Below are 27,712 nucleotides of genomic sequence, written 5' to 3'. Positions count from 1 at the left end.
GACTCAGCCGTGGGAGAGCTGGTCGGGAAGAAGCCGAGAGCGTTCCAGAAGGAGCGGGAGGCTATATTGGTGGAATTTTGATTGAGGTGTGACAACCCTCGACTTTGTAAACCGCAGTGGCAAAAGTAGCAGGAAAGCTGGTATCTCCATTTTCCATATAGGAAACAACTCCTTACCCCTGACACTGTGCATGTAGCCACCCCGGAAGCCATCTCGGAACCTGAAGAAGAAGAAGCGACCCAGGAATTCGAAGAGGAAGAAGAAGCCGCACACGCGCCAGCAGAATCCCAATATCCGATGGCCATGACTGAGGAAGAGGCGCTTGATTTTGGGGAGGATGATGAGGAGGAAGTTTTACAGCATGATGTGAACAATGTGGTTGGGGAGGATGAGGATGAGGATGAAGATGCGCATGCGGAGTTTGATGAGGATGATGTGGAGAATTTGGTTTTGTATTTGTAGAGACTGGGAGGTTGACGAGGATTGGCCGGATGGTGGCGGCGACTGGGAAGGAGCTTCCACTGCAGGGATCGGCTGTGAAAACTTGGTCCTATGCGGAAGGGACTTGCGGGATAACAATCGCATACCACCGAGTTGCATCGACACATCACCAACGCCCCCGACATCAACACCCCCATCAGCTCTTCTCATACAACAAAGTACAAAGTGAGGCAGAAAAGCAACCACCCACTCCCAGCCCACAACCCACAAGAGTCTTTCAGACTCCACCCAGGACATATTGCACACATGACCGCATCTTTCCCGTAAATATATATAGATGCACCGCTTTTTACAATCCAGGACTATTCCGTAATTTATGTATATGATTTTTCTTTTGAACACAATGATTTGTAATGATAACAGGAGAATGCAGCTGGCGATGCAGGTTTCGTTTGGCGGTATTCTGGTGCTTTGGCATCCATCGAAGCGAGGCTCTGGCTTGCGGGTGCCGGAACACGTCGCCGCGTTGGGGAAGTCCTTGTCGTTCATGTTCGGTCGCAAAAGATATGTGGGCCGCATTGTCCACATCATTGAAACAACAACGACAAGGGCCTCCATGTCATGTAGCGGTCCTGATCGGTCGGGGAACTTGTCCGGCCATCTCGACTCTCACCCCTGTTCATGGGTTCACTGCACAAGAAGGCACATGTTCAATAAACGTGTCCTGTCCGAGTCAAAGTGAAACCGAGAGGTCAAAAACGAACTGACATCGGGCACGCCAGAGGGCGGGACCATCGGGCAGGACTGGGCAGGACGTTTGGGTGATATTTGCAGTGTGCCATCGCGCCTTGTCCGAACGCGAGGTGTTCCCAAAACGCGTGCATCACGTCCGAGAGAAGAACCCCCAAGGGACTGCGTGTGCTCATCAGCCCTCATACTTCAACCCTCCAGGGCCCCGCCATCAACAATGCTGTCCACCGCCAACGACGACGACGAGGAGGACACAGCCCTCCTAGGTCATTTCTCAGAATCCGCCACCGTCACCGTCAAAGGCCGCCCATGCCGCCTCTCTGTCTCGGGCAACATCCTCACTCCGAGCAGCAACAATGGAGGCGGTGGGGGAGGGGACTTGACTGTGCGGCTGGACTGTGTGGAGAGTGGGGAGGCTTGGGGGGCGGGGTTCTCGCCTGCAGGTGGGTTCCGGGAGGGGCGGGTTCAGTGGGTTGTAGCGAGGGAACCGATAGCGGGCGTTCGGAGTTTCTGGCGAGCAAAACGAGCCTCAGTCCTCGTCCGGCAGCATTGCCGCGAGCGGAGCGAGCAGGAGCTCTTTTTGTATATCGTCTTGTCCGTATCGTCTCATCGATCTTTGCTCCAGCGCTCGAGGACATAACAAAGAAAACAGGCAACTTCAAGCGCTACTCAGTCTTCTTAGAAATGCTGGTCTCCTCTCTGAAGAAGGTGCGGTGTCTTTGATCACGTCTTGTCTCATCATCGATGGACATATGTCTAACCGCCCAAGTACCTCCCCCAAGCCCAGCCAAATAGTCCAACTCGATTTCCTCACCACATCCGACCTGGAAGCGCTGAAAAAGACACAGCGCGGCGGGGCCGATCCGCTGCCAGGTGAACCCTCAGCGTGGAAACCGAGCGACGCGCCAGACGATAAGGCGTGGAAGAAAGTGTATCTGATCTTGACGTATGCTGTTGCTTTTGATCGGTATGTAGTATGTGCCCGTGAGCTCAGGGTGCCGTCTTGAAGTGGGAATGAGATGAGACGGTCTGACATTTGAGATTATTGTTGCAGGGTGCACTATCCGCTACCCCTCCCATTGATATCCACGCCAAAAACCAAGCGAAAACCACCAGACGCGCGAATTGTGGCGCTGGAGAGAGAGAATGCTGAGTTGACGGCGGAGAGGGCTAGGCAGATGAAGGAGATTTCTAGCGTGAGTTGGCTTGTCCTCGCGGGGTGTTGGGATATAGCGGTCTGGGAAAAACCACTCAGCAACCCAGCCATCGCTCACCTCCAATATCGACTATCAGCTCCTCCGCGAGAACGATAAACTCAAATACAAACTCAAACACGTCCCGCGAGACCGTCCATCAGCCAGGTACGGTGTAAACAAACCGCAGTCTCCTCACACCCACCCACTCCCCTCACACCCCTCACCCCCATATAACCCCCCTAGCACAACCGCCCGCCACGACTGGACACAAGAACTGCACGCCCTCCGCGTCGGCACGCAGCGGTACCTCAAAGACCTCGAACGCGAGTTGCTCCATTTTCGGAAAAAGCATCCGGGGTTGCAGAATGTAGGTTCGTGTTTGGGGGTTTTTCATGTCGAATATGGGTTTTCAGGAGGCGCTTGGACTGATGGCAATTCTTGTTTGGGTAGTCGCCCCAGGTGTTGAGGATAGGAGACTACCTGGCTCGCCTGCAATCGCTTATTTGGCTGTTTTTGGTATTTGCCCTTCTCTCTCGGGCTTCTCTCTCTCGTCCCTCCCACACACTAACCTCGTTGTGGATCAAAGGACGACACCCAACCACTACCACCCTCCACCACCCACACATCAAAACGCAAAGCTGATATTCCCGCCACGCGTATCGCCGATAAAAGTGGTCCCCGATCGAGGGACAGAAGTACGGCGAGTGAGCGATATAAAATGGTGCAGAGGGCGACGAGACGGGACTCGCTTTCGTCGATTGATAGTGGGGGGAGGTATGCGCAGCGACGGGGGGAGAGGGACAAGGATGTGTCGCCGGGGGTGGTGCGGAGGTGAGCAATGCGAGTTTTACCTGCGGGGTCTTTGTGATGGGAAAGATCTGGGTGCTTACCGAATTCCATCTAGTGAATACAAACCCGTCAAATCCCGGCCCCTCCGCCCTCCGCCTTCCCCAAGCCACTCGCACGCCTCGTCGTCACACCACAACGCGAAACCTGCGCGTACGGCAAGTAAAAGTAAAAGCAAACCAACATCCCAATCACCAGCGCGGCAACACTCTTTTCGACGGTTTGATCCAACAGAATATATCCGCGCGCGGACGAGTCAGTTGGATGAACGCCGCGCGCGGAGCCGGGAGCGGATCGAGGGGGGCATGTTTGGCCGTCAGGCGTCTGCGGACTCGGTCGGATCCACGCGGTCTGGTGCTGGATCGCGTGATAGGGCGAGACGGGAACCAGCGGGTCTGGGAATTGGGGCGGGAAAGAGTGGAAGACGATCGGCGTCAGCGACTAGTCTGGATAACGAAGTGCTGAGACGGGTGTTGGATGGACGGTATGGGTATGATGAGACGAGGAAATCGAGTGGGACGAGAAGGGTGAGGGATAGGGAGAGTAGCGCTGGCGCGCGGAGAGGGTATGAGGGTTCACCACACCCCCCGCCGCCGCTGGGAAGGACGGGTAAAGCGGCGCGGAAACCGTCGTCGCCTTCAACGCGGGCGTACCCACCACCAGTACATGACTCGACCGCTTATCCCAGTCGACACCGCGATGGTGATCAACACCGCCATACCCGTCCCACGCAACGCCGCCGTGAATACAACAGCGCCGACGATGATGATGATGTTGGCGATGGAGGATTCACAGACGCAAACACAGACGCGAGCGACCCCGCGATCGAGAGCATTGATCGGCGGTTGGAGGTTTTGTATGATGCGATTTTGAAGGTGCAGGGTGTGGCTGGTCCGGGTGGGGCTGCGCGGAGGAGGGGGTGAAGGCGGGTTTGGATGGCAAGATCATGTAGGATTATGGCGTATCCCGCCTAAGCAGTCGGATCGGATATGAACACGCCATTGTTTGCTATACTAAGGAACGTAAACTCCGACACGCGTGCAGAGGCACGTGACCCGGCGTTGCGAGTTTAATGCGCTGGGGACGTCATCACCCTCTCCTCTTGCCCCTCCAAAGCTGGCCCAGCGGTCGGAGCTACATGCATACAGTACATACATACATATGTTACATACGTACGTAGGTCGACTGCAGGGAAAGGGCATTCGCTACTAGGATGGCCGCCGCAGCAATGGCCGCCAACTCGCTGCGAGGCTACCTGACTCCGACAGACCTCAACTCATATCATACAAACTTGTGCAAGAAGTTCCTATGGCTTGCCGACGAGAAACGTGGAGGGACAAAGGGAGATTCAAGGAACCCTTTACATAAGAAGGCTCCACCACCACCGCAGGCGCTGACTGAGGCCAGATTTGGGAAGGGCAACCAGGTGTGTACGCCAATTGACGCGACAGCGGGGTCGAGCGACGCGAGGAGGTTGCGAGGCGAAAGCGAGGCCAACTGGGCCAAAGGCACAGGGATGCTTGAGGTATGCGAGCGGAGCCAAAGGCGCAATGCCTCCCCTAACCACGATTCTTAGCGAGCGTCTGCGAGCGTCAGATCTATTAGCGAGCGAAGCGAGCTACGCTCCGCCCACCGCAACCAAAACATCCTCGTCGCGAGCGGAACGAGCAGGATATTGTTTGTTGATAGATGGTCGATGGCTGATGGGTTGATGGATTGATGGGTTGATTGATGATGTTTGCTGAATCGTTGATTTGTTCAGTGGGAAAGGCGACTACGAGAGCGACTGAAAAAAGAACATCTCATCCTCGCTGGTCCCGGAAGCCCGCCAATCAGTATCGAAGAACTCGTCAACCTGATCAAACGTGACCATCGCCCGCATTTCTACATTGTCGACCTAACATTCCAGTCACCGGATTTCGATGACCAACTAAAAAGCCGGAACTCGCCTCCAAAATCAGTCCGTTTCGGAACATTCAAACCAGACTTCCTAGAAATCTGGCTGAACCGTGATGACGCGGGCGCGCTGGTTGAGATCAAATTCAGGGTGATTGATGCCAAAGCGTCGCGGAAGGTCAAAGTTTCGCATCAGGTGCAAGTGGGGTTTTACTGGCTGGCTCTGACGGAGCTCTTCAAAGATTGGCGTGAAAAGTCCGATTCGTCACGCGTGGAGATCGTTCCAGACGAGATAGGCGAGATCTGGATACCCGCGAAAGGAACAGCTCTGGATATCTGCGATGTTCCTTCGCCAAAAGGATCATTCCCATTACTGATGCTCCAGCCCCTTCTGGAAACGTTCTTATTCGAAGAGCTATCCCGACTCCTTTCGACCGATCTCACCAACGTCCCATGGCATCTCAACCCCCTCTGTCAGGGCTGCGAGTTCTTACCACGTTGTCGAGCGGAAACCGTGCGCGAGAAGAGGTTGGGGAAGATACCTCATCTCTCCGGGGCCGATGCAGTCTTTTTGAAGGAGGTGATACAGACTTATGGGAGCGGGAAGAGGAGCGAGCTGGAGGATTTGGAGTCTATTGTCCGGGTATCAGCCCTGCGTGATGATTTTCCTGCGTATAAGCGGTTGGAGCGGATGCTGGCCATCTCGAACGTGTCGTTTCAACCCGCTGGACGGGTCGTTGACGCTGCTTCTAGAGCTGTTTCGGACGAAATTCTCGGGCCTGCCACTGACGAACTCGCTCGCGTTGAAAAATCTACGGACTGGGCAAACCAACCGGGCCCCACATTCGGTGCGGGTCATGACACCGCACCGAAAAGCTCAGTCCTGACAGCCGCGCTGCAGGACAAAGTCGCTCCACTCTTGCGAAGCTGCCTAATATTCCCACGGGAGGAGGACATCAGCGTATACCTGACTCTAGGCGTCGACCCAGAAACAGACCGACTATACGCCTTCTCCATCCTGGCGTCGGACAGCACATCGGACGCCAAAACAATCCACGAGACCTCCGCCATCGCCAACCCAAACCCACTCGCAGTGTTTCAAACCACGTTCATCGAAAGCCTTGCAACGCTGATCAAAATGTTATTGGACCGAAAGGAATCGCAGGCACCTGAACCGGTGCGGGTCCAATTCTACGTCTTCACCCGCGCCGACTCGGACACCCTCGCCCAAATCCTCGTCGACGAAGCCATACGTTCCCCCGAATGCACCGAGGCGGCCAAACTCTGCATCGGGGCGCTGTTAACCCAGTCCTCGGTCCTGCTCACCAGCGTGCAGCCGGAGCTGCTGGCGAGTGGTCTACTGCTCAAAGTCCGCAAAACAGACCGTGTGGATGAGATAAGACGGTACCTGCGTATTTTTGGTGGGAGTGGGATCGATGTCACGGGGGCGAAGGAAGTGATGTTGGCGAGGTTGTCGGCACTTTTGGAACGAGGAGGGAATCCGGCGGGGAGGGAGTCGGGGCTGCAGAGAATGTTACCGAAAGTCGCGGTTCTGCATGAGTGTGTTAGGGCGTTGGTCGCGCTTCCCATACCCGGGTTCTACGGGATTGATGGGGCATATAAATATCTGCTGGGTGACGACGCCACGGGAGAGGATACGGATATCGGGGATACCATCTACTCCACCTACAAAGCCACCCCCACAATCCCCATCTTGCACACCCACCTGAAGCGGCACGGATCCAAAATGCTTGCCATCGCCACCGCTTTACGCCATCTCATCTCCACCTCCACCCTCTCTTCCATCCGCAGCATACACGACATCCTCCCCAACACCGCCCGGGATTTCTCCGTAACCTACATCGACGTCTGCCACCACCCCACCCTCCGCAAACTCCTCTTCATGGCCCAATACGAAGTCACCGTGGAGCTCCAATCCCTCATCCACGACCGGCTATCCAACACTCACACCACCCGCCTCGTTTACCACGGCGATTCAAATTTCACGTGTACGAGTGGAAGCGAGTACGTGGACGTATCCACAACGACCGAGTGGCGGAAATATGGGTACATCATCACGAAGAATCACGGCACCGAGGTGGATGTTGCTGCGGTGGGGTTTGATGATTTGGCGTTTGCGGGAGCGTATGGGCCGCTGATTAGGGGTGGGGAGACGTGGGGGGTTGCGGAGGTGGTTGAGATGGATTCAAGTAGCAGGGTGAAGATTGCTGTCCGGGCGGGGAGGGATTTCTTGCAGGAGGGTGAAGGGTATATATTGCGGAAGCGGATGGTTAATTTCAACACGGCGAAAGTGATCAAGAGCTTGTTGGCTATCGACCAGGCGTCCCTGGGTCACGCGACAATGCCGTTTTTCACACGGTTGCTGGATGAGGATGCCGAGATGGATCCCCCGCCGAACGTCGCCGAGGACGCAAAACTCGAAGCGAGGTTGCAAACAACGTACAGGGAGTACTACACCCTAAAAGGCGGCGATCGGCCGTTACTCCTCGCCACAAGCCAACGCAAGGCGTTCAAGGAGATATTAGAGCGGCCGATCGCGGTTATATGGGGCCCGCCAGGACACGGCAAGACGCATACGTTGGCGCTCGCGGCGTTACGGTTGATGGAAATCACTGGCCGCCGCTCGAATGCACGGGACCCGTTCCGCGTGCTTGTGACGAGCGCGACGAATAGCGGGGTGGACACGTTATTGCGCAAATTTGAGTTTCTGTTATCGAACGTCAGACAGGTGGAAGGGCTGGAATCACCCTGGCGCGACCTGGTCCAAGTCTCCGTGCTCCCCAAAGACGCCACCAAGATGCCCAAACCCGCCGACTTGCCCACATACGCGGTCGTGGGCGGTACGGTGTGGGGCATCTACAAATGGCGCGAGCGGCTCAAACACATCGGCGACGCGTTCCAGTGCCTGATCATCGACGAAGGGAGCCAGATGACCGTCTCGGAAGCCGCGATCGCTATCGATACCGTGATGCAGAACGGGACCGGCAAACGTTTGATCGTCGCGGGGGACCACCTCCAGCTCCCGCCCGTTCTCAAAGGCGGGTACCCCGACGAGACCCGCTTGTTCGGCTCAGTCCTGGAATGGCTGGTCGAGGTCGATGCGGACAGTGAGGAGAAACGGGACAGGCGGATGACGATGTTGCAGGAGAATTTCCGGATGGTGAGGGACCTTTGTAGGTTTAGTAATGAGTTGTATAAACGCGGTGGGGTGTTTTTGCCGATGCGTGCTGGGGAGGAGGGCGCGGACTTTGCGGCGGAGGTGCTGGGGGGTGGGGATATGGCGTTGGTGTCGTCGCCGATTGTCCAGTCTCCTACCGCCGCGCTCCCGTCGTGCCCGCGGACGACGATCCTGCTCCCTGAACCGCATGCCCGACTGGAGGATCAATTGCAGTATGAGGCCAACATCGTAGCGCAACTCGTGCGCTCGTTGCAGCTGTCGGACGTGGATGGGACGAACATCAAAGTGATCACGCCGCATCGGGTGCAGCGGAGTCTGGTCACGAGAGTGTTGAGGGACGCTGGGTTGGAAGTCGAAGTCGTGGATACTGTCGAGAGGGTGCAGGGAACGGAAGCGGATGTGGTTATCGTGTGCTATGGGTTCGCGGGGTGTCGGTCCTAGTAAGTCTTCTCTCCCTATCCAATGCCTTCCCCCCCGCCCCTACCTGGATTTGCTAACCAACCCACACCCACTTTCCTTCCTCCAGCCACGAATCAACTCTAACATTCACCTACCACCTCCGCCGTCTCAACGTCGCCCTCTCACGCGCGCGCGACCGGTGCATCCTCATCGGCACACGGGAACTTCTCTACCCACCCCTATCCGTCGTCGGGACCGGCGAGATGCGGGATGCGCTGGCACGGGTGTGGGGGTTTTTGAAGGCGGGGCTGATACGGACGTGGGGTGGGAGACGCGGGTCGTTGATGAGTGAACTGAGTGTGGATGGGGAGGCGGCGTTGGGATATGGGAGTTTTGATGAGGAGGCGCTGAGTAGGATGATGACTGGGTTGGGTGTTTGATGGGGTGGGTGGTAATAGCTTGGAGGCAGGTGTGCAAAAGCGGCGTGGGTAGTAGGTAGTGTTTGTTAGCCTAAGAAGTTTACCTAGTTTTTGGCATTCAGTTCATAGTTATTCGGCGCCCAGCGCTTTGAGTGAGTGATGGCTCTTCAAAATCTCACTCTCCCATCAAGAGTTTCATTCTATCGCCTATATAGTCTAAATCTACATTCACCATGGCCTTCTCATTTATCGGATCGTTTATGGGCGGAAGTACTACGCGGCGGCGGCTTCCCCACGATTTCCATCAACCTGACCATCTCCCCACTGAACTCGCCCTCCCTATCCCTGACACACAAAACCCTCACATTATAATCACCCCTCCACTCCCCCCAAGCCATAACAAACACACTAATCAGCGGTTTCGTCCCACCCCGTTCCTCCCTCCCCCAGCAATCCCACCTCTCCACCACACACATCCCCACACTCTTCGCAGCCGTCTCCGTCCTCAAGATCTCCAGCCCAGTCTGACAGACCACGAACCGCGACTTGGGGCCGGGGGCGAGGTACTTCGCCGCTGCCTGGCAGTATGTTTCGATCCCGCCGCGGAGTTCGAAGGAGCACATGCCGCGGTTAGGGTGGGTGGGGAGGGAGCCGGCTGTAGAGGGAAAGTAGGGGGGTGTGCCAGTTATGAGGGTGAAGCGGCCGTTAGAGGGGAGGGTGGAGGATCCGGAGACGAGATCGCGGAGGTCGAAGTGGTGGATGGTGGCGAGGGTGAAGGCGTTGAAGGCGAGGGTGCGGCGGGCGAGGTGGACGTGGACTGTTTGCGCCTGGGAAGAGTACGGATACCGTTAGATCGTGCGGAAAGACTGACTGGAGCCCGGTATTTTGGGTATGGACGATTACCTCGACCCCGGTCGCTTGTTTGAGCGTATGCTCCCATTGCAGTAATCCCCATCCCACCATTCCCAAAACAGATCCCAGCCCGCATCCGATGTCCATGTAGCGCTCCACATGTATACCGTTGCTTTGCACAAGGTCCAATGCAATCGCTGCTGTCAGAACATCGTCAGTCGTCGACCTGTGCCGTAGGAATGCGAATCTGCGTCAGTTGCGCCGTCTCCGCCGAGACGCCATTTTTCTCCATTCATACCGGTGACCATTGGTCAACTGATAAATCATCCATTTCCCAGAAAGTGCAGTCAACATCTCCCCTTCCCCCGGAGCCCATTCTGCGTTCTCCGCAGACCCTTTCGGTTCTGGACCCCTAGCAACCCAACAAGCTGGCGGTTTGAACGGTCGGATGGTAGGCTTCGTTGGGGCCCCTCCAACTTTCGTGGGATACGAGTGACCAAGTCCTTTGCAGGGCTGGCAAGGGCTGTAAACAACGTTTTTGGGGTTTGGGGGATGGAGGCCATCGTCCCCCGATGGTGGTCCTGTATCGACCCCTGTCTCCACAGCGCCACCCTTATCTCTCCGTTTCTTGTTCTTCTTCACGGTCCTCCCTCTGCCTCCGCACTTCCAGCATACGGTGGCATGTTCCTGCAAAAGCCCTCCATCCTCTCTCGAGGCGACGGCGGAATTTCGCCGCACATAGCGGTGTGCGGACTTTGCGTCTGAAGCGAAGTGTAGTTGGGTATCGTTGGGATGGGTTGGGATAAGGGAGCTTAGTCCAAGAGGCTGCATATTGGAATTCAACGGAAGACACAAAGGTGGAAGACGTCAATTGCAAGCCTCAGAGGCTCAGTGCGGTGGGACAGCAATGGTCTCAATGGTGTTTGCTTCCTCTACAGAGTACATATGTATATAAGACCGCACAAGTGTGAAGGTCCGGCGGCGGGCAATCGATGTTCACTGTCAGGTTCACTGTGCTCGGAAAGGGAATCCCAGCCTTCCATTCCTGCTTCCATTCTCCCCGCAAGGACACGCAAAAGACCCCACAATGGGAAACACACATCCTTTGCCTCTCTCCGCCCCCGCAACCACTGCCTCATCCACGACGGGCCCGTCAGCATCACCGGCCACTATCCCTGTCACTGCCCAGACTCCGCCTTCGTCACCTTAGAAGAGGTCTTGTTCTTGATCACAGCTCAACTACACCCTCGAGACCGTGCCCGGGCCGCGCGACTCCTCACCAAATTCGAGCCCTGTCCCGAACTCGCCGCCCTCCGGAGAGTTCTGGACGACGACCAAAGGGAAAAGGTTATGTTACGGGCTGAACGAGCGAAACCAGCCGCACTGGGATAAACGCATTATGGGGTCTTGCCCGATTCACGCCGAGGAGAAAGCAATTGACGTCGGCGGAAACAAACAACTCAGGATGCAACGATCGAAGCAAAATCATACAATTGTTGCCCACTCAAATGACTTATCTGCGCTCGTCTTCAATCGGGTTACCTTTCGTACTGTACTAATGTATAGCGACCTACGTCATCACCTGTTCGTGTGAGGGCGTCGTTTACATTGAAGGACGTTACGTTTTTTGACGTCCTTTGGCATGGACGCACGCATGACCTGCGCATGAGAAACAATGAGCGAGGGGTTGGACAAACCTGCTGTTTTATAGGCGAGCGGGACGAACCGCGAGCCCCGACTGTCTGCTTGCGAAGGTTGAGCACGGAGAGGGGCGGGAGATAAGTCAGGGCAAGTGTTTAGGGGGATAGGCAAGGAGAAGGACATGAGGCGGCTACGCGTTCTTTCCTGCACCTACAGCACAGTACAGTACTCTGCGCGGCTTGCTGGAAGCCCGGAATAACCCCGTTAGCGTTCCACGACCCGCGACGTTGTGCGAGGTGTGCTATCTTGGCTATAGGGTCGTCGAGGTGTGCTATTTTGGCTATAGGGGCTGGCTTTGTGTCCGCTGAGCATCCATCCGTCACTACCCATGCTCACATGCTGTCAGTCTGTCCTGCACTCTGTCCTTCACTCTGTCCTGCACTCTGGGAGGGCTAGAGGGAGGGAGCGTAAAGTCGTAGGTTTATAATGCTTGTAATGCTTGCTGCGCGAATACTATACGTGCGCGGAACGTTCTTATATATTCATTGACTATGGTTTGACGAGACTGGATGGAAACTATCGACATGGACCTACAGTAGTATCGCGCCCCCCCATAGACTACGTACTCTAGGCTGCAGTCTTTCGTGTCCGATGTCCCTTCGATTTTTCTAAAGCCTCCTTTTTTGCCTTTTTGCCCGCCTTGTCCTTGGGCGTATTATCTCGTTTATTCCACTCGTACCAGTACTTGTCCAACATGTGCTGCTCGGCATCGATCGCAGCTTGCCCGGATCCGACATACACGCAACGATAGAGAACAACCACATTCTTCTCGATTGCATATTGGACCATTGGAGCGATATGCGAGCATTTCTTATCGACCTTCTTGAAGCCGAGATGTTGTTGAAGGCGGTCAGCCATATTGGTGGTCATTCCAACATACATGATGCTCCTTTTGCTGTTGAAAGCGATTTCGTAGACGGCCGCCTTGGCCATGTCGCTTGATAGCGACCCCAAATTTACGTCACGAATGACCTTGAACTCGGCATCCTCCAACTTGCGAGCGTTTCTCCGCGCTCTCTCTGCCCTCTCTTTCTTGAACCGAGCATAACAGAATTCTGAGTTTGATTCTGAATCGGGATCCGTACTGCTGTCCAGTGCACTGTCAGAGTCGTTGTGCCGCCGTGGAGGCTTGGTGGCCTCCTCGACAACAATTACATCATTTACACTCGCTTTACGTTTTGCTGAGCGTTGCTGGGGTAGCTTTGGCTTCGAGCTACTACTACCTTCGGATGATTCCTGTAAAGTGTTGGCTGCCTCCTCGACAACAAGTACATCATCTTCACGCGCTTTCCGTTTTGCTGAGCGTTGTTGAATCGGCTTCGGCTTCGACTTCGAGCTACTACCGTCGGATGATTCTTGTGGAGTGGGACACCTAGAGGCGTCATGCGAGTCTTCCCCCGACTCTTCTGCGGACTCTTCTGCCGACTCTTCTGCCGACCGGCTCAACCGCTTGAGAGCATACACAATGTCAAGTGAGTTGACGGTCCTTCTCTTCCCAAATTGTGCATACGTCAAAGCATCACGAATTATGTTTTCCAGGAAGCACACCAAAAGGTCGAAGGTCATTTTGCAAACACCGTCAGAGGGAATCTCGGCGCCGCCGCGGCGGGCCAGAAGGCGAATGGAACGTTTCCAGCCCTCCGAGAGAGAATCCCCTGCCTCAGCGGAGCCGGAACCCGCTGCCTCGTAAACCTTGGCAGCCGCCTTCAAATCCTTCAGATCCAGATTGACCATAACCTTCTCCATTATTCCCATCGCCCCGTTCTCAGATCCAACTTTCTCGCTTCCACGGGATATGCCTTTATAGTGCTTGTGAAGATACGTGACATATTCTCCGGCTATTTCCTGTAGCGCCCCAACGGCGCTCGACTGGATGGACCCGTCACCAAAGTGACGGAGAATCTCGGAAACAAGGCGTTTAAACTTGGGGATCGCAAAGGCCTTCGCAGGGTCCGTAGGCTCCGCAGGTGCGGCTTGACGACTTGTCTTTGCCGGTGCTTTTTTTGACATTGGGGAGGGAATGCGAGTAGTGGGTGGTATCGGGAGGTGATTGTGTCGGCAAAGCTGTTTTCGTATTTGGTTTGCGAGAGAGAGGGGAAGTGCTCTGCACAATGAATACGTATAGTATAACGACCAGCCGGCGGGGAACAAGCTATCGTATGGAGACACAAAGAGAGATGTAATCAGTTGCAAGTGCACGTTCGTATAGGGATCAACCCAGTTACCCAGCCAGTTACCCAGTAGTACCCAGTGCTCGACCGAAACGCGCCTCCTGGCATGAGTCAACAGGAGTCACATAGGCAATCAGTCTGAGGCGTACAGTCAGTGGACAAAAAGCTGTGTGCACCCCATATGGATTTCAATGACCGTTTCACAAAGCGCACCGCGCGTTTTGGAGCCGCAAGCTTGAGTATTGAAGCCAGCGACGAAGCCGTGATGGCGAAATGCACGCCAACATCTTCACCACCTCAGCTATGGGGAAACCTCTCACACCACAAAAAAGGGCAGCCATAGTTGCCCTCCATATAGCAGGCAAGATGACATCTGAAATTGCAAGGCAGGAGCACGTTCACAGGAATACTGTGAGGAACACTATTAAGAGGTTTGCAAACGAGAGTGCCACTGCACCAACCGCCTATCAATCGAAGAAGCCAACAGGAAGACCAGCTAAGTACCAGCCTTCTGACGATGATTTGGCTGCCTTTCGCAGTATTGTCGTTCCGCCTATTCATACATCGGCTGAAACTCGACAGTTCTTTGATGAACATGGCATTGAGCTTCTTCCCTGGCCAGCGCAGAGTCCAGATCTCAATCCGATTGAGAATCTGTGGGCAATGCTCAAACGGAAGGTATCGAAAGCGAACCCTACCCCTGGAATGTTGGACAACGTTGTGCAAACTATATGGCCCACAATGCAGCCGCATCTTGATGCATTGACACGGTCAAGGCCATCAAGAATGGCAGCCGTAATCGCAGCCAATGGGGGGACAACTAGGTATTAGCGAAATTCAGATCTAGATCCATTCATTTAGGTCAGGTTTTGCAATGCCCCAAGATTAAGGATGATGAGTTGATGTCGCGCAACGCGCGTCAGACACTGACTTAATCTGGCATGCACACAGCTTTATGTCCACTGACTGTACATGTACATACAGTATGATAGCCGAGGATCTTATTCCAGTCAAGACCGGCCCAAGGGCAAATTTGGCCAATAGCCCGAAATGGCAAGGGGTATATCGCACTAATAGCACACTCACTGCGTTCTACATATGTTTCTGCAAATACCATGAGCTCACAGAGGGTTTTGGTGAAGGTTTGTGTTGGAATTGTCTGTTTTTTTACGACGCTTATCAATCATATCTATGGCACAGCAGATGAACCTCTAGTAAATCAATCGCTATGTTTGCGGCACAAGTACAATACAGCAAATATGCTTCCCAGCGCATGAACTCCATGGTAAACCATCATATATGAGCACGGTCTACCCCATCCACTTGCCATTCTGCGGGTCTAACGCAGGCCAGTCGTCTGCATATGGATCCATCCACCGTTGCAGCCCGATTTCAGGGGTCTCTCCCAATAAAAACATATCTCTCCCCATCAAATCATATGCGTACAATCGTGCCGTCCCATCAATAAAGAAGACGAAGGGATTACTGTACGCTAGCCCGAAAACCGGTTTCGGAATCCAATCCAGATCGGGCACGTCTTGATTATCGTGCAGGATGACGGCGTGTTGGTCACCGTGCGCGCGGAGCTTCTCTGACAGGTGTAGTCTGTTCTCCTCCGTCAGGGCTGATGAATGCTTATTCCTACCATCTGCCAACTCAGGAGATCCCGCTCCGCCTCGCACGTGTGGCAAGGCATATGTGGGGTGTTCGCATCGCTCCAGATGGCCAAACTCCATATTGTCCAGCCTCTCGCTGCAGCTTCCGTTCTGAAGACACCCCATGGAATCGTCTCGCCGCAGCGCCCTGGAGGATTTGCTCTTCGTGTGATTCCGTGAACCGTATTTGTTGGGCTGGTCGTCAGCCATTGATAGAAATACTCGGCGTCTCTCGTCGAACGCCTTCTTCGAGTCTCGATCTTGAACGACACCTTTTCCGGTCCGAACCCAAGTTGAGAGTTGAGCACCCAAAGATCGTTGCCCGCCCTTCCCCCACATATGTAAAAACCTTGTACTGTAAATTGAATTCTTTCCCCATGACTCCTAACCCTAACCCTAACCGTAACCCAAATAGACATCCGACGCTTCCCAAAGTCAGGTCTGAGCGGCTGCCATGGAGTGCCAAGGAGATTGAATGCTTGCTGAAGGGCGTTTTGCGCCCAACCTCAATCTTGATTCTACTGTACCAGGATCCAGTAATATGTGCACCGCACATGATTTACGTTTCATTGCGCAGTGGAGGAGCGCTGCTAAAGTTAAGCACAAACTCTATTCCTGCCGAGTGCTCGGGGCGAGTGACTCCATCAGAAAGTTGTACTAACAAGCGACCACATGGGGTGGGCGCCACGGTCGTATCACTTTTCTTGCGGACCGTTACTCCGAGTAGTCCCAGAGGAAACGCCGCGGTACGGTCTCTGCGGCGCTCTGGCCTCGTTTCTCACTGTCCCCAGGACCTACCTGGACTCGCGCTCTTCGGGTAGTCGCCTGACCTTGATCTGCAAGCATGCGGTTCGTGGCTGCTTCGTGCACTAGTTACGCGCCTATGAAGGAGATGATTCTTTTTCTCGCAGCGGGGAAACCCTCTTTCAGCCCGGATGCGGATATATAGAGACGCAGCAATGTGCGATAGAGTCCCTCGTCTCTTCACCAACTGTACCAACTCAGTAACTCAGCCTCAAAGAACCTGCCGGTCAGGACTTTCTAGGACATAGCTGCTCACTTTCCTTCGCACACACAGAAAGTAAGAAAACACCCCGCAAACATGACCGACACACCAAAATCCTTCGCCACCGACGTCAACACCGTCGAGGCGCCCCGGGAAGAAGTGTTTGAGCCCAAGAAGAGCGCTGGGTTCTGGACGAGGAAGCGAAAGATTTGGGCTGGTGGATGCGCCGGTGTGACGATTGTCTTGCTGGTCGTCTTGTTGCCAATTATCTTCTTCGTCATTGTCCCCAAAGTTGCACGTAAGTAATGCGAGCGGGATCCATCCTATTGCAAGATAAGAATCGAACGGTTTCCTCACCTCCCCTTCCCCCCCCCCCCCAATCCTACCAACAGAGAGCTCAATCAACAACTCCAAGCTGACATTCAGCGATGTATCCATCACCAACCCCCAGAACTCCACCTTCAACGTCGCCATGAAGATCGAAGTCACCGACGCCGGCCACACCGACGCAACAGTGACCAACACCTCCCCCCTGACCGTTTACTGGGTCGGCGGCATCGACCCCGCAGACATGACCGAGAAGCCCCTCCTCGAAATGAACATGGGCTCCTACTCCGTGTCTGGCGGCAAAGCCACGATCGAGCAGAACATCGAGAATGCCAAGGTCCTCGACGAGCAGATCTTCACCGCCTTCAACAAGTTCCTCGTCGTGTCGCCAACGTTCAAGTGGAGGATGGTCGGTGACGTGTCGGTCCACGCCGTCGGAAGGACCTACGAAGGGCTGAAGATGGACAAGGTCGTTGAGGTCAAGGGCATGGACCAGCTCAAGGGAGCCTCGATCAAGGAATTCCAGCCCCTCGCCGCACCTAACCCCGCCGCCCCCCTCCCCATCGCGATGAACGCCACCCTCATCAACCCCTCCCCTATCGGAATCGAGTTGACAAATGTGTTGTTCAATGTCACCCTGATCCCCCCCGGCAGCACCACCCCAATTTTCCTCGGTACCGCCCTCAGCACTGGAACCACGCTCCTCAAGGGCTCTGGCGAGACCAAGATGCCGTTGAGGGCCGAGCTGGTGCCCACTGTCGGTCTGCCTCCATTGTTGCAGAGCGCGCTGGGTTTGGTCTTGTCGGGACAGTTGAACACCAAGCTGACCGTCGTGCCCGTCTCGGTCAATGCGGAAAACCCAGTGTCTTGGATCAACAATGCGCTGAGGGGCCTGCCGTTGGAGGCTGAGTTGGGCAAGAAGGAGGCTACGGCTTAAACCTCATCCCCGCGTATTCCACACCACCCATCACAACCCTCCCTCTTCTCCCCTTCTTGTCGTACTCCGCCTGGCGCGGCAGGTCGGCAGTAGTGCCAAATAGTATCTCATTTTGAATAGGGCGTTAGGTTTGTCTCTTAATGTTTACAAATTGCCCGCATTAATAACTGACGCTCACGATACGTTTGCAGCTATTATTTGGTGTATATTAGAGAAACCCACCAACGGCGCGATCATTATTTGCCCGGTCCTGTATGTGGTGGCGGGAGTAGCGACGTTTACCGGGCAGTTGCGTCAGACGCAGAGTATCATGCGGGCGATTGTCGGCGACGGACATTCGCAGATGGCGAGTTTCGAGGTTGCGAACAATTTAATCATGGGGGTTGGGCAAAGAGATTGCGACTGCGCCACTCCCATTCTTCGTTTATGGGCTGCACTACAAACTACCTTTACCTACAAACTCAACCAGGGATTACCGTGGGAATAGGTCTAGCGAATCGCGGGGCATACGCAACCACTTAACCAAAACGTCTAGTTTCATTGACCAGTAGTGACTAAAAGGCAAGGCTCCATGACCTGAGGCGTGGACTTGCAGCCTGCGAAACATCAATGACCTAGGCGGGTGAGCGTGAGGTTAAACGGGAGGAGGCCGGGATGGCGCCGATGATCCTTTTGCCCAGCCTCGCTTTTTCTTTTCGCCTTCTTCCTTTCTTATTTTGTTTAGGAACCACGGCATGTATCTGTCTGCCATATCTTCATCTTGAGGTGGGAGTAGAGACTTTTGTTCCCCGAGCAGATAACGCGTTTTCCACTCTTCCCAGACTTCCGGCAAGGCCTACTGTACCCCGCAGGACCTGTCTCTCGCCCGGCTGGCTCGCATCCCACTGAGTGTCGCCAAGGGAAGAAAACTTCCGAATGGCATATTTTTTCTGCCCCCAGAAGAGATGGGTTGATACTTTTCCTTGCGCTTTGACGCATGGTGACCCAAGGCGTCCGTCCATAAGACATAACATGCGCAAGCACCACACCGCTATTGGGCAGGTCAGGAGTAAGGAGTGCAATCGTTAAAGGACTGTGTTCGTTGAACCCAGAAAGCCCATTCTGAACACTGCGCTGGCACTCAAGACAGCCGCCCAACATCGGCCAACCGGAGAAAGACACTCTCATAGTTTGTATATTGTTGATTTTATAAATGTTCCAAAAAGGTTAAGGTGCTGTATATACACGAACGAAAAAAAGCCTATATATATGGAACCGGCAGGGTCACGTAGAAGTGTTCCCTCCAACGGTACGGGGGTGAATTCGCAAAATGTCATCACCGCAATCTTGTTTACGCAAACGAGTAGAGGTGAACGTCGCCATCCACCGTCGAGTAGAGCCAGAAATGATCTTGGTGGTCTTCTTTGTGGTGGCGGATGATTTGGCGTTTGATTTGGGAAAGATATCTGGTGGATAGGGATATGTGAGCGAGCGGCGGACAATGAGAATTGGGGAGTGGGAAGTGGGGGGGAGGAAACGTACTCTCGTTGGTTGGATGGTAGTGTGTCGAACAGTTTCTTGAAGGATTCTTCCGGGAGTTTCAGATCGATGCCGGTGAGTTTCTTCAATACGTTCTCTGGCAGGTCGATTACGAAAACCATCCCGCGTTTGAGGTTTAGGAATTCGCTGCAAACAGCGTGCGTAGCTGCAATGTCGCAGGAAGTGCAATTATGAGTAATCCCGAGGTCAACCTTGATGCCTGGGAAATTCGACCCCCTACCTTTTTCCATGGACATGAGCTTATCCTTATGCTTGACCTTCCCCTTCTTCCAAGGCGGTTGGACAACCACAACACTGTGCGCATCCAACGACATGACATCGTTTCCCCCACTCGAATCAAAGTCCCGATGATGATGCGGCGCAATCTCCCCCATATTATGCCCCGAGTCCCCCCTTCTCGGTTTCGCATGCGCATGCACAAACGGTTCCGATTTTGTCGTATCCGCCAACTCGCTCTGCACATGCACCAGCAGCTCGTTGCGCGAGACGTCCTCCTCCATCTTGCTCGACAGATTCTTCACTTTAATAAGTCCGTTTTGCACGTCTGGGTTGCGATTCTTGACCATGACGCACAGCTTGTACCCCTGCGCCTTGGCGCGCTTGAAGATGTCTTGTGGGGACTGCACGTCGTAGTAGGTCATGTCGGCGGAGATGCCGGCGTTCCAGAGGTCGGAGATGATGGCCATGCGGTCGTCGGCGGCGGCCCCGCTTTTGCCGACCGAGACGACTAGTACGTCCACGCGGCGGAACTGGGAGCCGGCGGTGTCGTCGCCTCCCGGCTGCGATGAGTAGGAGCGGATGTGCTCAGCTTCTTCTAGAACGATGGCTGATATTGCCTTCGACATGGCGAAATGCACCCCGACTCCGTGTAGCTTCTTGCTGGGGCCAAATGGATATCGGAATTGACCTAGCAGGTGGTCGTACCGCCCGCCGGCCGCTACGACATCTTGATAATTTCAAGACTTTGTTAGGAAAGGGTGTTGGTAGTTTGTTTGACATGACATCCGCCATGGAGCTTACCTAGCTTCTTCTTACTCTGCAGCCCAATCTGAAACATAAGCCCATTCTTGTAATAACTAGCATTATAAACCAACAACGGCGCATAATCAACCCGACTCTTAATCCCAAGATGCTGCAAATGGCTCATCAACAACCGCAGCTGACTCAGCATCTCCCGAAACGCCGGCTTGACGCGTTGATCCATCATGCTTTCCACGCGAGCAGCGACGTTTTCGAAATCGCCTGTGAGATCTTGGAACTTGGTCAGGGCGTTCACGGACTCGACCGAAATGCCGTCTTTGACTAACAGAGGCCGCAGTTGGGTCCAGTTCATGGGTCTGTGGAGCTGTTCTAGTAGGTTGTGCACGCGTGTGCGGACATGGAAGTCTGTCGAAATCTTGCAGGTGTCGAAGATGGCTTCGAGCAGCGAGCAGTGGTTGAGTCTGACGACGAACAACGAGGGATTGCTGTACTTGGCCGCCGAGAGTTCCAGCATCTCATATACGACTTTGATGACTTCCGCGTCCGGGCACATATTCCCGAGGTTGCTCGTAATGATGTCGAAATCGCATTCCAGGATCGTCCGTGGCTGCCCGCCTACCGTGTTGCTACGGTACACGTTGTCGATCACGTAACGTTTCAACGGCAAGGTGAGGTCCTGCGAAACCCGTGCAATCAACCGCGCGAACGGGGCCGTCAGGTCAAACGGCAGCTGAACGATGCATCCTGTCGAGTCCACCAACTCCACAACCTTTTTGACGCCGCCAGCGGCGTGCAGATCGCCTTTGGGGATCAGCAGCGGCGCCCGTATGTTGACGGCCCCATGCCTCGCAAACACATTGAGCGCGTGCGCGTACATCCGACCGGTAACCAGCGACGTCAACTGGTCAAGCGTCAGCGCATTGCTATTGAACTCATACGTGAAATCCTTATGCCGATCAGTGCTTTGCGCAAAAAGGGATGTAACGAGCCGTGAATAGTAGAGCGGATTGTTCTGATTGACGATGGATCGCAGCGCTTCCGAGATGTATTCTTCCTCTAGCGTCGGGGGTAAGAGTGGTGACTGCAGGAGCTCGGCAGCGCTCGGGCGCTCTTTTGGGGCATGATTGAGCAGCGTCAGAATAATTTGGGATTGCGCGTCGTACCGCTTGAACTCGAAATCTTGCGGCATCGTTATGGAAGGCTGCCGTAACTCTCTCAAGACAAGTGCGCGGTGCATCCCTGTCGTGAACGGGTAACACATCTCGAAGAAACAGATCCCGAGGGAGTACAGATCCACCTTTGAGTTGTACTTCCCATGCCCCGAAACGATCTCCGGCGCCACGTACACCGGAGTCCCCACTTCGCCCGTAAACGAGCCCTCAGGATCAAGACTGCCCGTCGATCCATCCATGCCATTCAAAACGACTTTTGGCAGACCTCCCTCATCCTCCCTAGACAACGCCAGACCGAAATCGCCGATCTTCACGTTCCCGCTAGCATCCAAGAAGACGTTGCTAGGCTTTAGATCCCTGTGAATCATCCCCTGAGAATGGATATGCGCCAGCCCTTCAAGGATCTGCCTAAACAATCTCCATCCCTCTTCGTCGTCTATTCCTTCATCAATGACGTCGCGCAAGGTTTTCTTTTCGCAGTATTCCATCTGGATGTACAGCACCCTATTTGATCGGGCCTTGCGCCTGCCTCCCTCATCCGTCGGCGTCGGGCTGGCGCCATCTGTCGAAAACGTCTCTAAGGTATCATTGCCATTGCGCTGGCTTCCGTGGCCGAAGGAGATGGATATGCTAGGGTAGCTCTTCTTCGTTTTGCTGAAGCTCAACCAATCATCCTCGAAGATCGGCTGGTCGAAATCGCTGTCGTGCGACACATCGGAGGACTCGCTGTCCTCGCTGTCCTCCGAATCCTCGTCGTCGGAGTCATCGTGCCAGGTTTCTCCTGTCCCGTCCTCAAACCACGCTTGGTAGTATCGAACGACAAATTGGTGGTGCAGGCGCGATAGGGTCTGCACCTCTCGCAGAATCCGTTTACTGCCATCTCTATCGTTCGCGTCCAGCTTAATCTTTTTGATGGCGTAGAAACGACCGTCGATCCGGTTTCGAGCTTTCACGACTTCCCCAAAGCCACCTTTGCCGAGGAACTCGATTTCTTCGAAATCCAACCGATATCGCGACAGAGTCATCGAGTCAAAGATGCTCGGTCCTACATAATTGGCATTGGGTGACTGTTTCGACGGCGTTACGGGAGGTAACGTTCTGCGGTGGGAATTCATGGGGCTGCTCACTGCAGAAGAGCTTTTCATGATCTCGAATGCAATCGGCATTTCGGAATGTGTGTTGGAAAAGAACGCGTGGTTGAGGATCTCCATTGCGTTTGGCCGATCCTTCGGGTCCGGTGCTAACATAACAGACACGAGTTCAGCAAGCCCGCGCGAGGTCTCTTGCACTCTCAAATCGACGTCATCTGGGCGCGCCGTTTCGAAGATTTCGTATCCGTAAATCATCTCGAGGAAGCATGTCCCCAGCATCCAGATATCGGATTTTCTTCCATACACACTGTGTCGAGTCAAGAGTTCCGGCGGCGTCCATATCTTGGGCAAGCTCGCTTCCTCCGGAAGCAGCGGATTCAGTGGTCTGCTTTTGTGCAGATCCAGGAGCTTTCGCGCGTAGGAAGCATCATTCAGCTTGATCTCCTCATTGCCGTCCGTCCCCCCGAAAAGTACATTTCGCGATTTGACGTCCTTATGAATGTGGTTCTGGGAATGCAAATACGCGATCCCTTTCAAGAGCTCCTTCATGTAATGCTGTGCGACCCCGACTTTCAACCCACCGCTCCTTTTGATGAGTGCCTGGAGTGATCCGCCACGGCAATGCTCTAGCAAAATCTGCACCTGCCACGCATCATCCACTTTCTGAACGCGCGAATCGAAGATTGTGACAAGGTTGGGATGCCGTATTGCAGTAAGCTTCTGAATCTCTCCGCAGGCGTCCATCAGTTTCTTCTTGCCGTCACCGGTACGATAGTGTGGGTTCGATATGATAATCTCTTTCAGCATCGCCGACTCATTGTCCCCCTGCCCGGCAACTCGTACGATATGCAGTGAACTGAGAATTCCTTTCTGCAAGAGCGGTCCTTTCGCGACAAAGTCCAAAGACAGCTGGGAGACAGGCGAAACAGGAGTGACAGGTGTGCTAGGAGCCGTCTGCTCGGTGTTTCCGTTGGTCCCATACAACTTGCTTTTTTCTTCCTGCTGCATCCGTTTCCTCTTATCCCTCTCTTGTTTCACTTTCTCCTGCTTCTTTTGAATCTCCTCCTCAATCTGTGAAGCCAAGGCTTGATTCTGCTCTTTCAGAGCCTCTTCTTCCACTTGACGATTGAGTTCGAGCTCCCTCATCGCACGCTCATTTTGCTCCTTGGTATCCTGCTCCCTTCTGTCCTGCATTTGCTGGAAGAAAGAGACTTGTTTGACTCCACGTGCCACCGCGTTGTGGCGGCAGAGCTCGTCCTGAATGTAGCTTGCGATGTCGAAGATCTGAAAAAGAGGAGGTGAGAAATCGATTGTGATGTTTAATTTCCATTGCCGCTCAAGTACCATCTCGCGCCCCAGTAGCTGCTGGGCAAACAGTTCGACCTTCGCTTGCAACTCTTGCATTTGGGAATCCGATATCCCTTTCACTTTTCGTAGTATAAGGTTCTAGCCTCAGGAAACCTATGTCAGACTACTACTTCTACATCCCTCCTGAATGCATTTGGAACTCACTGGGGCGGTTTCTGGATATCGCTTGGTAAAGCTGCTCGCCGAAAGGAGGTTAGGCTCTGGACGCGCTTCCCCTAACACGAGCAAGGAACAGAAGGGAGCATACCGTATGGCCAAAACGACCCTGCAATGCTCTTTAAGCTCTTCATCGTGAGGAGCGAGCTGTATTATAAACTCGCGGATAGGGGCTACTTTCCAGGCTGGTGGCACAAGACGAGGTGAATGAGAATGCTGTACAACTTTCATTACACCGAAAGTGGCAAGAGTCGAACCTGTTGTTACTTGCACAAGGGCCTCATCAAAATCTTCCATGTAAATTGCTCTTAAAGCTTCCACCTGTAATATCGTGGGTACAATGAGTAATTCTGTGCTGGAGATCACTAACCGAAGCACGGGAGACTCAACCTCCTCCAAAGCAATTTGGGGCAGAGAATCTGCAGGAGGTGCCGACGCCATGGCTGGACGGAACGGTTAGAAAAGCATGTCTTAGAAGCAGGGCAACCTGCCTCGTCCAGTTTAGTGGAGTGTTTTAGTTGATCGTCGAGTTATGTTATTTGCAAACCCCGAAAGCCTCGTTTGCCTGTTGGCCGTCTGTCCACGTCACAGGCAAGTGGCGCGTTGGCCGCTTCAAGCGTTGACGGCGAACTTCCAAAGGCCCCAGTCCGCTGTGAAACCGTATCGACCGTATCGGCGCTGAGCATCCCCGAACGACAAGGCAGCTAGCTTCCAACTTGTTGCAAACTCGCAAGATCTACATAGTGCACCGCCATAGTTTCAAGGCCCCTCAAGCCGTTTACCGAGTCGCAATATGAACTTTTTTGGGAGGTACGTGGCTTTCGGTCTTCAAGTCCCGCAAGGTCTCAGGAGACTGTCGGACTTACCGCAATTCTGACGTCCCCTTAGCAAATTCGGAAAGAGCAAAGGAAAGAAAGACGGGATACAGAAGCCATTATGGCTGAACCATCCTTTCGTGGAGGCAACATTGGTGAACGGGAGCTTGCGGAAAGTGGTTGCATTACCGCGTTACGTGGACGTGAACGAATGGTAGGACCACATTTTCCCACGCCCCGAACGTTTCGATACGGGCACTGACGTACGATATCGTCCATATACAGGCTAGCAGTGAATAGTACGTTTGCCGTATCGCATGGGCTTTTGGGTGGAGGGGACACTTCGGTGGGAACCGCTCCCTGACATCTTGGGCACGTCCCTATCCAGGCTTCGATTTCTTCAACTACACCAATTTATTTTATGGGGCGATCGCAGAGTTCTGCACACCAAAAGACTGTCCAGTGATGTGCGCGGGGCAAAAGTAAGTGGCCTCCAAATGTAGTCAACTTGCGATGCTCCAAGTCACTGACCAGCACTTCTGCTTCAATCAGTTGTGAGTATACATGGACGGACGGCCAGAAACGGACGATAAAAATACCAGCACCACAGTACGTGGACTACGTGATGACGTGGATCCAAAACGTCCTGAACGACGAGAACGTGTTTCCAACAAAGTCGGGTGGGTTGGGCTTCTAGAAGAGCTGCATGCTCTTCCGCCGCCCCGTGCAGGATCATATGGCTAACAGCGAGGGATGTCCCAGGCTACGAGTTCCCCCGCGAGTTCCAAAACGCCGTGCGAACAATCTTCAAACAACTGTTCCGGATATTCGCGCACATATACCACCACCACTACGACAAGATACTGCACGTCTCAGCCGAGGGGCACCTGAATACCCTCTTTGCGCACTTCATAAGCTTTGCGAGGGAGTTTGATCTGATTGACAAGAAGGAGATTGCGCCGATGGCCGATTTCATTGCCGAGCTGGATCAGGCGCAGAGGATCTAGGTCTTTGCTTAAAGCCAGTCCTTCACGCCCCCGAGCCGGATATTCCCGGAAACCGACTTCCACATAATAGTTTTGTGTTTGTGGGATTCCCTCTGCCTCCTTCGATTGTAAATTCAATCCTTTGATTCAACTAAATGTAAAAACATGGCATTTATCCATTTTTGGGTCAGACATCAACCCGCTCTATGTAGTTGCCCGGAACCAGCCCCATATCCACCAATCTGATCTTCAGCTTCCCCTTCCCTTTCTGTTGCGCCGCCTGTTTCGTACTGTCACTCTCTTCCGATTTCGCTGACTCGGCAGCTGCCGGTATATTCCCCCGGCACTTCACACGCAACGCAGTTTCCCAACCCGTTCCGTAGACGCCAGCGTAGTCGAGGAGTTGGTTCAGCTGCATTGCGAATTCCGATATTGGGGGGTCGCTTTGGAGGGTTACTGGTTCCGCGGGTGCCTTTGAGTCGGGTTTCGCCACGCCGTGGACCATCCCCAGCAGATGGTCCGCTACGTTGTCGATGCTCGCCCATCGTTCGCTCGTGCAGGATGTTCGCGCAAGGTTTCCATCCTCCTCTTCCCCTTGATCCTCCGCTTGTGGCTCTTCATCGCGCTCACTTTTGTTCTCGCGCGATCCCTCCGCCTCTTTCACAGTTTCCACCGGTTTATAAGGCTCAACATGCGCCAAATAAACCTCCTCACTCTCTTCTATCGACATCTCCCACTCCGTCGCCTTCTGGAACTGAAACAGTGCCCTCGCGCGCGAGAATCTTAAATCAATATCCCCCATGTATTTCCTTAGCTGTCCCGCGAGCAGCGGGAGCACGACATTCAGCACGTCTTCTGTCCGAACTTTGGGGAGGTGGTGATGCGCCGGGTGGCTCGTTCGCGCTGCTTTTGAGGATGTTTTGTTATTGTCGTCTTCGTCGGATTCGAAGAGACGTTCCGCGGAGGCGTAGGCGCCGTCTTCTTCGTCGGACCGGTTGAAGAAGTCGCTATCATCGCTGCGGCCGCTGGAAATGGAGCCTTCGGTAGCTATGCCGTAGTGGCGGGGGTCGGTTGGTAGATATGCATAGTCCCGCACTTTGACTCCCGCAATTGCTACGGAACAAAACGACTGTGAGCATATAACCACTTCTATGACAGTCCAAACAACAGTCCGCAGGCCTTACCTTCATATTGAGACAGTCGTTGTTGACTCTCTGGCCGTTTCCGCCTCTCTACCACACCTGACAATCGACTCGGCGCGTCATTGCGGTCAGCCGTGATGCTCGCCGGTCTTGTCGTTTCTGGGGACTTCCTGGATTCTACAAGAGTTAAAAATGGTCAGAAAGGCGCTTTCACAGTCAAAAACCGTGCCGTCTCACACCCGTGCGGGTCAGGAATAGGGCCTGTGAGAACGCAAATCTCATGTGTTCTTCCAGGAGAAGCTCAGCGAAAACTCACCAGGAGTAGCGCTCATCCTTTACTCTCAGAGCCACAGACTTCGCAATTCCGTCCGGGTATTAGCGTCGACGCTCTGCCTGGGTGAAGCGTTTCGATGCTCCCTGATTGTTTGTATGAACTTGATGCTTGCGGCTGCAGTTGTGTTGGAATGCAAGATGTCGGTTGTGTGCGTTGTCGTTGGGCACGGGAAGAAGGTGGGAAATGTGAGTGACACATGGCGAAGACCCACATCAAACCGCCTTGGCCGTGTTCTTCAGTCTGAGGTCTGAGGTCTGAGGTCCGGTTTCGTGCTTTACGCGTGGTCACAATCTGTCCCGCCTCACTTCAACCCAAACTTCAACCGCCGTTGGG

The 27,712-nt window shown here is 54.1% G+C and overlaps 10 protein-coding genes across 10 annotated transcripts; 5 read left to right on the top strand and 5 right to left on the bottom strand.

Moving 5' to 3' along the window:
* Positions 1-1,369: 1,369 nt before the first annotated feature.
* EV422DRAFT_271705 (uncharacterized protein) lies at positions 1,370-3,142 on the top strand. Its single transcript, XM_053065873.1, has 7 exons — positions 1,370-1,634; positions 1,817-1,899; positions 1,974-2,158; positions 2,246-2,387; positions 2,485-2,552; positions 2,631-2,754; positions 2,838-3,142. Exons 1-7 carry the CDS (start codon positions 1,409-1,411, stop codon positions 3,027-3,029), a joined length of 1,020 nt encoding a protein of 339 aa, XP_052921808.1. The 5' UTR covers positions 1,370-1,408; the 3' UTR covers positions 3,030-3,142.
* Positions 2,650-4,301, top strand: EV422DRAFT_271857 (uncharacterized protein). The gene is made up of 3 exons (XM_053065874.1): positions 2,650-2,754; positions 2,838-3,218; positions 3,292-4,301. The coding sequence occupies exons 2-3, from the start codon at positions 3,106-3,108 to the stop codon at positions 4,154-4,156; spliced, it is 978 nt and encodes a 325-aa protein (XP_052921807.1). The 5' UTR covers positions 2,650-2,754; positions 2,838-3,105; the 3' UTR covers positions 4,157-4,301.
* On the top strand, positions 4,302-9,273 carry EV422DRAFT_271871 (uncharacterized protein). Its single transcript, XM_053065875.1, has 3 exons — positions 4,302-4,758; positions 4,996-8,768; positions 8,855-9,273. Exons 1-3 carry the CDS (start codon positions 4,447-4,449, stop codon positions 9,165-9,167), a joined length of 4,398 nt encoding a protein of 1,465 aa, XP_052921806.1. The 5' UTR covers positions 4,302-4,446; the 3' UTR covers positions 9,168-9,273.
* Positions 9,274-9,277: 4 nt separating this feature from the next.
* Positions 9,278-11,202, bottom strand: EV422DRAFT_271621 (uncharacterized protein). The gene is made up of 3 exons (XM_053065872.1): positions 10,297-11,202; positions 10,050-10,224; positions 9,278-9,973 (listed from the first exon to the last, which is right to left on the bottom strand). Exons 1-3 carry the CDS (start codon positions 10,827-10,829, stop codon positions 9,389-9,391), a joined length of 1,293 nt encoding a protein of 430 aa, XP_052921805.1. The 5' UTR covers positions 10,830-11,202; the 3' UTR covers positions 9,278-9,388.
* A 958-nt stretch (positions 11,203-12,160) lies between these two features.
* Positions 12,161-13,903, bottom strand: EV422DRAFT_544162 (uncharacterized protein). Its single transcript, XM_053071373.1, has one exon. The coding sequence runs from the start codon at positions 13,707-13,709 to the stop codon at positions 12,267-12,269; it is 1,443 nt and encodes a 480-aa protein (XP_052921804.1). The 5' UTR covers positions 13,710-13,903; the 3' UTR covers positions 12,161-12,266.
* A 1,115-nt stretch (positions 13,904-15,018) lies between these two features.
* On the bottom strand, positions 15,019-15,930 carry EV422DRAFT_544160 (uncharacterized protein). Its single transcript, XM_053071372.1, has one exon. It carries the CDS (start codon positions 15,862-15,864, stop codon positions 15,181-15,183), a length of 684 nt encoding a protein of 227 aa, XP_052921803.1. The 5' UTR covers positions 15,865-15,930; the 3' UTR covers positions 15,019-15,180.
* Positions 15,931-16,513: 583 nt separating this feature from the next.
* Positions 16,514-17,950, top strand: EV422DRAFT_271257 (uncharacterized protein). The gene is made up of 2 exons (XM_053065869.1): positions 16,514-16,829; positions 16,924-17,950. Exons 1-2 carry the CDS (start codon positions 16,628-16,630, stop codon positions 17,793-17,795), a joined length of 1,074 nt encoding a protein of 357 aa, XP_052921802.1. The 5' UTR covers positions 16,514-16,627; the 3' UTR covers positions 17,796-17,950.
* Positions 17,951-19,043: 1,093 nt separating this feature from the next.
* Positions 19,044-24,697, bottom strand: EV422DRAFT_271168 (kinase-like domain-containing protein). Its single transcript, XM_053065867.1, has 9 exons — positions 24,493-24,697; positions 24,360-24,423; positions 24,194-24,287; positions 24,091-24,121; positions 23,923-24,024; positions 20,355-23,862; positions 19,555-20,280; positions 19,317-19,479; positions 19,044-19,240 (listed from the first exon to the last, which is right to left on the bottom strand). The coding sequence occupies exons 1-9, from the start codon at positions 24,541-24,543 to the stop codon at positions 19,126-19,128; spliced, it is 4,854 nt and encodes a 1,617-aa protein (XP_052921801.1). The 5' UTR covers positions 24,544-24,697; the 3' UTR covers positions 19,044-19,125.
* Position 24,698: 1 nt separating this feature from the next.
* EV422DRAFT_271172 (Mob1/phocein) lies at positions 24,699-26,007 on the top strand. Its single transcript, XM_053065868.1, has 6 exons — positions 24,699-24,912; positions 24,991-25,131; positions 25,203-25,216; positions 25,306-25,399; positions 25,470-25,597; positions 25,680-26,007. Exons 1-6 carry the CDS (start codon positions 24,896-24,898, stop codon positions 25,922-25,924), a joined length of 639 nt encoding a protein of 212 aa, XP_052921800.1. The 5' UTR covers positions 24,699-24,895; the 3' UTR covers positions 25,925-26,007.
* Positions 25,972-27,377, bottom strand: EV422DRAFT_607308 (uncharacterized protein; the record flags this gene model as incomplete). Its single annotated transcript, XM_053073812.1, has 3 exons — positions 25,972-27,016; positions 27,088-27,222; positions 27,362-27,377. The coding sequence occupies 3 exons, from the start codon at positions 27,375-27,377 to the stop codon at positions 26,091-26,093; spliced, it is 1,077 nt and encodes a 358-aa protein (XP_052921799.1). The 3' UTR covers positions 25,972-26,090.
* Between the last annotated feature and the right edge of the window lie 335 nt (positions 27,378-27,712).

This window comes from Fimicolochytrium jonesii (assembly GCF_025526975.1).
Source record: "Fimicolochytrium jonesii strain JEL569 chromosome Unknown EV422scaffold_33, whole genome shotgun sequence".
Lineage (NCBI taxonomy): Eukaryota > Fungi > Chytridiomycota > Chytridiomycetes > Spizellomycetales > Powellomycetaceae > Fimicolochytrium > Fimicolochytrium jonesii.
This window is presented reverse-complemented; position numbering and strand designations above follow the sequence as displayed.